This window comes from Clinocottus analis, unplaced genomic scaffold, assembly GCF_023055335.1.
Source record: "Clinocottus analis isolate CAN_PGR_092001 unplaced genomic scaffold, fCliAna1.0.p SCAF_15, whole genome shotgun sequence".
In the NCBI taxonomy this organism is placed as follows: domain Eukaryota; kingdom Metazoa; phylum Chordata; class Actinopteri; order Perciformes; family Cottidae; genus Clinocottus; species Clinocottus analis.
The window spans coordinates 4,764,080-4,774,917 of NW_027175876.1; the positions used below are offsets into that span (position 1 = coordinate 4,764,080).

A 10,838-nucleotide genomic window follows, 5' to 3' on the forward strand; every position below is an offset into this window, starting at 1 on the left:
GACTTTGTGCGCGCGAGTGACAAGAGCGAGAGGAGGAGGAGGGGCTGTTATAGGTACCAGATGAAAGACGCGTAGTACTCAGATGTCCCGTCTTCTCTCAGTGGATGATGCGATTTTACGGACCAGCGTGGCCATAACAACGCTTCTAATCATGGAAAAGATCAAATACAAAATCATTTAAATGGATATCGAAGTCTTAGATTGGGTCAGCAAGGACGCGTAAAATCTTGGCACCGCGCGTAAAAAGATGGAGAGCAATAAAGCCGGACTCTTTTTTCGTGAATTCATTTCTTGAGATCTGTAGTTAGGCAGTATTATGAACTATACGTACATCTGCATATAAAGCAGAGGTATATAAAAAAAAAACAACCACACATTACGGTGTCACAGTGCCGCTCCCTGACTCAGCACCGGATGGCTCGCAGACTGAGTGCGCGCGCGGACACGAGAGGCGCATCACGCGCTCTCATCCTGCCTCAGCGAGGCGGACTCGGAGTTGTGACGCGGCGCGTATCGATGCAGGGCTCCAGGGCAGAAAGACAGTAAAGTTATTCGGTCAGAGCAGCATCGCCTCGCGCGCTCGCTCCCCGCCCGCGCGTGTCAAAGCGCAGAAGTTGTCCCGAGATGCCTCCCGGCTGCGAAGATGACAGAGGCTGCTCACGGATCACGGCTTCAACGTAACGTTCTGACAGCGGGCGGAAACACCTCCGAAGTTGGACTTCTCACGAGCACAAGAGTACAAAATGGGACACGGCCACCTGTTCTCTGCGAGGACGGCTGTTCTCTACCTGCTACTCTGGTGTCGGGCAGGTAAGCACTTTTCCTCCAGTGCGTTTGGTTGTGGCTTCAACGGGACTTCCGTTAAAAGAGCAGCAGATTAAGAAGAAGAAAATGTCAGGTTTAAACGCACATTTTCAACACCGCGATGAGCTTCACTCTCAAAGTGCTGTACACATGTATTTGCACTTTATTAAGAGATGAACGTCGAATTAATACGAAGTTACGAGGCTTAAAAGTTGCTCGACGTAAACTCACCTGTGAGCCTCGACATGCGCCTTTGCTTTCATCCGAAACTCCCACAATGCTTTTCTCATATTTCATTTAAGTCATCGTCTCGCGACAGCTGCCGCTGTGATGTGTTTGCATTTGTTTCAAGTCTTGAGGAGAACAGTTTCACCGCCATGAGGATGTGGGTCTCCCTCCACCTTTCACTTCCACTGCACTTGTTTTTAGTTTTCATGAAACAACACAGAGGCGGCGTTAGAGATACACACAAGATGAATGGATGAAGTTTGGCATCCAGAAGTTGTCAGAGAAGCAGTTGCTCTTTAAAAGAACATTTACAAATCCTCAGAACAGTGTGAGAAAATATTCCACACAATATGCTACAAAAGCTTAGTAATAGTTACATTTTCAGTGGGTGTGGATGGTCGGATTAGTTTTCTTCAGAATAGCAATGGATTAAAGGAAGATGCATATTTCTAGTCAGAACGTGGAGCAGGTTTAAGGGCTCAAGCCCAAAGTCGATTCCTTTAAGTCGAGCTGAAATGTTCTCCTCACGAAATACATACCGTGCACATTTTCAAGAGGAGAAGACCTTTTTATGGACATATTTGCAGGAAATAGTCTCTAAGAACGTATTAGTTTTGAGCGGCAAGGATTTATGAATTAGAGGACAATTATTCAATTCATCTGCAACTATTTAGTTTTCAGCAGTTTGATATATTTTCCATAAAAAAGGTAAGAATTCTCTGATTCCAGCTACTTAAATGTGAATACATTTTAGTTTCTCTACTCCTCTGTGACTGTAAACTGAACATCTCTGAGTTGTGGACAAAACAAGACATTTGAAGACGTCATCTTGGGCTTTGGGTAACAGTGACCGACAAGAATTCCATTAAGAAAATGATCGACAGCCCTAAAATGGTTCATTTCAGTTTGACCAGTGGAACTCATTTGATTCAAAGCTTCTGCGTTGACATGTGTGAGTTCCCCTTTCCCTCAAAAGAGTTAAATGGACACACCAGTGCTCACAAAGAGTCTTCTTGTGGCGTATGTGAGAGATTGTTCAAAATGTACTGCTGCTTTCTTGACACGCTGCAGCAATCAGATGTGCGGGTGCTCCACGTCGTGCCAATCTCGTTGTGTCACTGACGGAGTTCAGCTTTCCGACTTCTGGATTATTATTTTTTTGCAGGTTGTTTTTGAAGTGAACATTTTACTCCTAAAATACTCGACTTCAGGAGAGCGTCACATGGCTTGAGGAAGCTGCTGACTCGATCATCTAAACTGGTCGGTGTGTTCAGGTACCTCGCCTCTTGGCCACGGTACAACCGGCACTGTGCTGGACCGTTGGAGGTGTCATCTCATTTCAAGTCTCTGCTGGCAGGAGGACCCTTTGATCTATGACACCCAGGAGCATTTCCTTTGTCAAGTCCCACATCTGGTCCTGACCAGATGCACGGGCAGATGATCACGCGGCGCCCTGACTGTCAAGAAAGCAGATAAGAATTCTCTGGAGCATGCTTGTTTGCCAGAATCAAATTAGTCGGTGATGGCAGGAGGAGAGCCCAAGTGCACCATGGGCAAATTAACTCTGGATTCATACATGTCTAATTCCTCCTTTTTCTTTCTTTCTGCTTTTTTCTTCTTCTTTTTCTTACCAACAATTATACGTTGTCGAAATTGTCAATTTACATGACATCCACGGACCAAATATGTAAGACTGCCATATAGGTCCAGACTTTCTCTATTAAAGACCCTCATAGCACAAGAAATCAGCAAGCACATCATGGAAACAGTTGTGCGGGTATCCCTCAGGTTGACTCCCTGCAACATCTAAGCCCCTCCCCAGATCATCCTCCACTTAAGAGTTGTGCATTCTTGTCAATACGGTCATCAGAACCACAGCTCAGCCACGGCCAGGCGATGACGTGGCCTTGGCTGAGCAACCATGTCTGCTGCCAGATGCAGGTGGTCCAAGATCTCGTCTTGGGATCTTTTGATGTAGGCACAGCTCATTAGGTCGCATTACATCCTTACACTGTCAAACGGAGATCCAGAGGGAGTGGGCATTTAAACCCATTGGCGTCCCTATTGATTCTTTCTTTTGTTGTTAGATATTGATTCTTGAGGCAAGATGCTTTACTTCGACATTTCCTGACATAAATCTGTCTAGAGAAGCTGCTATGAGACATTCGATGAGAGAGATAAGATACATTGTCTTTCTGTGCATTAAACAATGAGCACAATTTGGTGACACACATCCTCTATACACACGATGACATATTGCAGTAATCAGTGGTGTCGTGGGTCAGTCCATAGGTGAGGAGGAATTCCATTACAGTTGGGGGCGGGGTTTCTAAACATTGTTTATTAGGGCTGGGGGAAAAAATCGATACAGCATAGTATCGCGATATTTTGCGTGGCGATATTGTATCGATGCACGGAAGCCGAGTGTTGATCTTTTATTTAATCAATTCTAAACTTGTTGGTCCTGGAATAATAAAATCAATTAATTTTTTGTTGGCAAGGTTTTCCTTTTTGGACAATTTGCGGTTGAAAAAAAAGGTAAGACATCGCAATACTCAACGTATCGCAGTATCGTGATGATATTGTATCGAGACATAAGTATCGTGACAATATCGTACCGTGGGACCTCTGGTGATTCACACCCCTTTTGTTTATTTAAAGTAACTTTGGGGAACTTTGAACTGGTTACAAAACAGTCTCAATTAAATACTGATGCCTCGATATGACCTTCATAAGTAAACGTGACCATCTGAGAAGATCTGCTATTACTATTTAGTTCTTAATGTTTCTCATGGGCACTTCAGGGTCGGATTCTGCGCGATATTAGATGAAATCATGCTGGTCCACCAGAAAGTCCTTCAACTCAGACCTTAGCAGCAACCAGCCTGCCGTATAGTGACCCAGATCTGACTTCGCAGTCACCTGCAACCTGCAGAAGTGGAACAGCTCCCAGCAGGAGGTGGAGAACTCTGCGCCCGGCGGCTCCTCCTGCAGCCAGCTATAGAAAGAAGGGAGGCCCGGGAGAACCAGAACCGGGACTAAGGGGAGCGGGCTGTCGGATCCTGCTGGAGTAAAATGAGATGTTTTCTAAAGGGACTCTGGTCTGGTGCACTGAAACATTATTGCTTTTGTACACAGGGACTGCCAAAATGAAAGGCAAATGAAGGTTCCTTAAAGTAGCTTCCCACTCCGTATCTTTATCTTTAGAAAAACTAATTTCAGGGATCCTCATCAAAAACAATTGTCTCAGTGTCCTATTTATGTGAGAGAAACAGTTTGTGATCATCAGATTTTTAATAAGAACTCTTGAATATTTAATCTGGGTTTAAGGGAATACAATACGCAAATGTAAACATGTTATCATCGCCCTCTGCCTCAAGTGAAAGCTGAATTAATTGTTTAATGCATCAGCTGTAACACAGAGTGGCAGACAGCTTCAACAATAAACACCCTTCACTGGTGAGAAATTAGCTCACCTCCACTTAACACAAGCAAGCAACGATGTGTGTAATTGACTCTGACTACATTGATGAAGGCGGAAGCTGTAATCCCCAAGAGGAGGGATTTACTGTCTATTTCCACGCTATTCACTCCGCAGAAAAATAATACAGTGACTCAGTTTGAGCGTGTACGCAAATCTGTCTAGACTGCTTATTCCAAATCAATTTGATTAAGCATCCTCTCATTGTGAAGCAACACGTACACATCATAATAACATCTGAGAGATTAAAAAGCGCGATCGCAGCTGAAATAATGTTGCTGCCCACGGAATACCTTCCCCCCACCCCCACCCAGTCTCCACCTGCTCACCTCCAGAGGTTTGAGCAGTCAACTCGCATTGCGGAGCTCAGATCAAGAGATCAGAAGATTTGCTAAGATGTGGAAAAGTCGATAAGACTTCACCAAGAAAGGTCTTGGGTGTTTAGAGGAGGCTTCTGCGCCGAAACACGAGATGTTCAACACACTCACCTTCACTCCGGAGAGCCACAATATCATGGCAGCGCCTGATTGACTGCAGTTTGTTAAGTGAGGATTAGAGGAGACGCGGATGAGAGGACATGATATGATGCCTCCATACTGTGCCATTCACTCCCGGGGGCTTCCTTAGTAGTCACTTTATATGTGTTTGTTATCGTGCCATCAGATATTAACTGCTGAACAAAACACGTCACATATTAAATATGTCAAAGTTGTCAAAAGGAAAATGTGCACTGAAACCAGTTAGACGTAATAGTTTCAGATGATCTTACAGGGAGAGGTAGGAGTCACCATAAGTCCCACGATATGATATTGTCACGATACAATACTACATTATTATCACGATACTGTGATACGTTGAGTATTGCGATTTATTACCTTTTTTTTTTTTTTTACCGCAAATTGTCCCGAAAGGAAAACTTTGCCAACAAAAAAATAATAGATTTTATTATTCCAGGACCAACAAGTGTAGAATTGATTAAATAAAAGATTGATACTCAGCTTCCGTGTATCGATACAATATCGCCACGCAAAATATCGCGATACTATGCTGTATCGATTTTTTTCCCTCACCCCTACTTACCGGTACTTAAATGTGGAAAAACTCAATATATTTCACTTTCAAAGAATAGTAAGTGCGTATTCAAATACAATCTTTTTAAAAAAGGAATTACATTAGTGCAGTGTTGCAAAAATGTGACCAACGTATAAATCCCGTCATGTTATATCCGTCCTGTAAATGCTTGTTTGATGTAGAAATGGAGAGAATATACTTTACAAGAAATAATGTGTCTACAGTTCTTTGTTACGAGAAGACCCACTCGCACGCCGAGGATGAGCTCTTCAAGAGGCTGTTCGCAGGTTACAACAAGTGGTCCAGACCCGTGCCGAACATCTCCGACGTCGTCATCGTCAAGTTTGGACTGTCCATCGCACAACTCATTGATGTGGTGAGTCGCCGTGCGTCTTTGTCCGATTTGCACAAAAACACAAAAAAACATTAACGCAGGTGGTATTTAAGAAACACAAGCTATGTTTGGTACCGTGAAAGCTGATTTTAATGTGAACCAGAGACTTCATGATGGGATTCTATCATGTTTGTCCCTCTCTTTTGGATGCAGTGTGTTTGTTTCACTAAAGATGCAGCTCTTTTACAAATCAATGTTCATAACATGCTTGATCGGAACAGCCGAGTCCAGCTTGCAGCTCTCTTCAGAACCGCTCATCCAGACAACTTACCACTCGACACTGCTCTTCCTCCAGTTATCAGCGTACAAGCACCACTTAGTTGTCTAGAAAAGGACGTGCATGCCTACAGACAGAGACTCCCTCCATTGTTGTCAGATGACTTTGATTACTTGTGAACAAAATGCTTCAGGTCTCAAGGTCACACTGAGGTCATTTTAGTTGATTATTAAGCGCAGCAATGTATCCCGAGAGCTTTTTGTGTGTTTGATACTCCATATTCTGCAACTTTAACCGACGTTCCTCCATTTTATTTGGTTTTCGAGCAGTTTGGCATTTTTAAATACAGTAGCAAAAACAAACTTAGGAAAAGTACATTATGCACCCTCTGCCCTGCCAGATAAAACCTGTTAGAGAACATGATGTATCCATCAAGTTATTGAAGTAAAAGTAGCTGCAAGCTATATTTGGGTCTCCTTTGACAAACCTCCAAGAACCTCTCTCTCATATATTCCTCTGGCCTTAGTTGACAGACGTAACTCTCGACTGTATCTCTGTCTGTCTGCTAGGATGAGAAGAACCAAATGATGACAACCAACGTGTGGCTTAAACAGGTCAGAAAAATGTGTCAGTGTTGATTTATTATTCCGATTTTTTATTTTTCTCCCCTCAGAGGGGATCTGGATATTTATGTTAAAAATATGAAAACATACCTCTACGGTACTTATTTGACAACATATTAGGGGAATTGAATGACAATCAAGGATCACAGCCCGTCTCAAAGCCTGTTGTGTGAATCTTTTAGGAGTGGAACGACTACAAGCTTCGCTGGAAACCTTCCGACTACGACAATGTGACGTCCATAAGAGTGCCGTCAGAGCTCATATGGGTCCCAGACATCGTCCTCTACAACAAGTAAGTGTGATAAGAGACGAATCACGAGGCCTGCAATTAACCTTTTTGTATGATTGTTTATTATTCTCTTAATTATTAACGGGTTCATTGTTTGTTCCAAAAATAAATCTGTAATTAATAATATATGACAGTCACGAGTTGAAGATAACCAACGCAGTTTATTGTCACAAAGAAAAAAGAAATCCATCAACTTTTCACATCTGAGCAGCTTGAACCAGATCATTTTTTTGTATTTTCCGTTGCTTTAATGAAAAATTGATTATTCATATTGTTGCTGATTAATTTCCTGTCAATCAGCTTAGCGATTAATTGGCAAATCTATGCAGCTCTTCTCTAAAAAAGCATCAGTTATTGAATTAGTTTCATCGTCAGGTCAGGCCGGCCTGTTCATGACGTTACACAGTGGATGCTGATATAAAGTGGCAGACAAACTATTTACAATAATAAATATACAAGTTCAAACTGATGCCTCTTTACTGGATGGTGTATGGTATAAAAATGGCGCCATCTAGTGGTAATAAAACATTGTGCGCCTTTGGTAAAATGTCTGCACCTTCACATAGGAAATCAACTTTAAGTCAAATGATGATATAGCTTGAGCAGTTCTTCCTGCCAGAAATTACGTTGAACATTTCTCTGATGGCGTTTCTAATGTGCTGCTCATGTGTGTAGATGCCGTCAACCTTCGTAGGTGTAATTGTTTCAGTGTGAAATAGATTGTGAGAAAGCTCTTCCCTATCCTAAATCCACCTCAAAGAGATTAAACCGAGAGAGAGAGTTGGTGATGGAGTTCTGCTCCATCGAGCCGGCGTGATCGCAATCTGTAAGTGAAATTAAAAAAAGGTGTGAAACTGATGGAACGATAACGACTCATCAGCAGAAGCTGTTATCACCGTGAAAGCGATGAATGAGGGGGAGATTACTGGAGAAGATTATTATTATTATTATCAGGGAATCAATACTTTTTGCACTGCATAATTTCAAAAGACAGGGAAAGATAATTTGCTCAGCACAAGCAGGTCTGTTTCACCCTTAGTTCCCAGATATGTAAAACGGGGGTCTCTACTTTTCCAGCGCTGACGGAGAGTTTGCCGTGACCCACATGACGAAAGCTCACCTGTTCCACACGGGTAAAGTCCGCTGGGTCCCTCCGGCCATTTACAAGAGCTCCTGCAGCATCGACGTCACCTTCTTCCCCTTCGATCAGCAGAACTGCAAGATGAAATTTGGCTCCTGGACGTACGACAAGGCCAAGATCGACCTGGAGCGGACCGAGAACAACGTGGACCTGAACAACTACTGGGAGAGCGGCGAGTGGGCCATCATCAACGCCGTGGGGACGTACAACACCAAGAAATACGACTGCTGCCACGAGATCTACCCGGACATCACCTACTTCTTCATCATTCGGAGGCTTCCCCTGTTTTACACCATCAACCTCATCATCCCCTGTCTGCTGATCTCCTGCCTCACAGTTCTGGTTTTCTACCTGCCGTCGGACTGCGGCGAGAAGATCACCCTGTGCATCTCCGTGCTGCTGTCCCTCACCGTCTTCCTCCTCCTCATCACTGAGATCATACCGTCCACGTCCCTCGTCATCCCGCTCATCGGCGAGTACCTCCTCTTCACCATGATTTTCGTCACCCTCTCCATCGTCATCACCGTCTTCGTGCTCAACGTGCACCATCGCTCTCCCAGCACTCACAAGATGCCCCGCTGGGTCCACTCCGTGTTCCTGAACCTGATCCCGGGCTGGCTGTTTATGCGGCGGCCCGCGCCAGACGGCCGCCGTCGGAGGCTGCTGCTGATGCAGCAGGAAGCGGCGCAGGTGCGCCGGCAGGGACGGGTCGGCGGGTACAAGTCCAGCAACTGCCTCAGCACCTCGGCGACCTGGCTAGGAGACGGGACCGCGTCAGAGGACCACGACAGGAGCTCTTACGAGGATTTAGAGTTGGGAACGCTGACGTCCTATTTCTCCTTTCGCCCTCCTTCGCCCAGACCTCCGGGGACGACCCCTCCACCACAACAGAAAAACCCACAGAACAGCCAGAAGCAACAGGAGGGGCCTGTGGGGACAAACAGACTTTTAACAGCGACCAGAGTCACTCAGAGGCCCACGAAAGCCGACAACACAGTAGCAGACCCAACGTTCCTGCTGTCACCGAGTGTGATCCGCGCTCTGGAAGGGGTGCACTACATTGCAGACCATCTGAGGGCGGAGGATGCCGACTTCAGCGTGAGTATCTATGAAATGCAACGTCTGCTAATATCAGAACGATAAGGCACCTGTTCTTTATATCAATGTTGCAGCAAAAACATCCTTATAATACTTGGTTATTGTGTCAATGTACAGTGTACTAATTATTCTTTTTATTTTAGATAAATATGACGTACTTGTTTTAGCAATGAAAATCAAAAATGTATAATGGGGAAACGATGTGAAGTGGCTCCCGTCTGGTAATGAACCTAAAACAAATAATTACCGTTTGAATCATGAGCTCCAACTTTAAAAAACTTCACAACAAGTTTAATTTAATTATTTAGCTGTCCGCTCCATAATTTACTTAGAATTACATAATTACTACAGATATCCATAAGTGCTACATGTGTAACTGTTTGTTAACAAACTAACTAAGGAAACCCCAAAAGAAATTTCACGTGCAACGTTTTAAATTTCTTCTCTCATTTATCTCCGTCTCCTTCTGTTGCTCCTTATTCCTACACAGGTGAAAGAGGATTGGAAGTATGTCGCCATGGTCATTGACCGCATCTTCCTGTGGATGTTCATCATTGTGTGCCTGCTTGGGACTATCGGCCTCTTCCTACCTCCGTGGCTAGCTGGCATGATCTAGCTCATGAACGATCGTAACCACCACTAGCTAGTGAAGTCTGACTTTCAAAATGTAGCTGGACCCTCCTTCAAGACTCTGAATGTGAAAAAATGTATGTAATTTGCTACGTTAGCTGGGTTTTTTGTGCTAATTTTAGATCCTTATAACTAGCGGGAAAACATTTAAAGGGTCTTTCCTCTGTACAGCGACTATTTTAGAGGATCTCAGACTCAGCGTATCACTTTGCTCAACTTTCAACAAGCTAATGTTAGTAAACGGCATGTTAGCATACTAATGTTAGTATGTTAACGTACCAGTGTTTTCAGTGTATTGTCTCTTTAAGCATGTCAGTTAGCGTCACATGCTAGCTAAAGAGCATGGAGCCAGCCTCAGTGCTGGATAAAGCGTGACAGTAATGTTGTTTGAAGAATTTAAATGTAGTAATGTTATTAGCAGTACATTACGTCAACTTATGGCGTAGGGATCAGTGTTGGCACCGAGACTCGCTCCACCAAGTGAGAGCAGCTAGCCAGAGATGCTCGGTTTGTGACCAATTAAAAAAAACTCTTGATTGAGAAACCTCATTGCACCTTTCTTTGGTTTTGACCAACAGTGGCATGCTGTTCTGGGAGTCTATGACACACTGGACTAGACACTCTGAATGGGGTCATTTGTGCTGGTCTGGAGAGAATTTCCCCCTATATTTCCGATTATCTTTTGAATGATCATATGTAATAAATACCTTCTTGAAAACTTTAAAATCTCTTCTATCTAGCATTTATTGAATGTTGTAAAGTTGACCATAGAGATGGCCTTCCTGAATGCAGAATATCTTCATTAAAATATTCAACAGCAAGACACATCTTTCAATGAACAGGCATATACATTAGAGTTCAT

General features: G+C 43.7%; 1 protein-coding gene across 1 annotated transcript; it reads left to right on the top strand.

Annotated features, from left to right (window-relative positions):
• Positions 1 to 527: 527 nt before the first annotated feature.
• chrna2b (cholinergic receptor, nicotinic, alpha 2b (neuronal)) lies at positions 528 to 10,730 on the top strand. The gene is made up of 6 exons (XM_068577776.1): positions 528 to 810; positions 5,809 to 5,960; positions 6,765 to 6,809; positions 7,001 to 7,110; positions 8,185 to 9,346; positions 9,837 to 10,730. The coding sequence occupies exons 1-6, from the start codon at positions 744 to 746 to the stop codon at positions 9,960 to 9,962; spliced, it is 1,662 nt and encodes a 553-aa protein (XP_068433877.1). The 5' UTR covers positions 528 to 743; the 3' UTR covers positions 9,963 to 10,730.
• Positions 10,731 to 10,838: the final 108 nt, after the last annotated feature.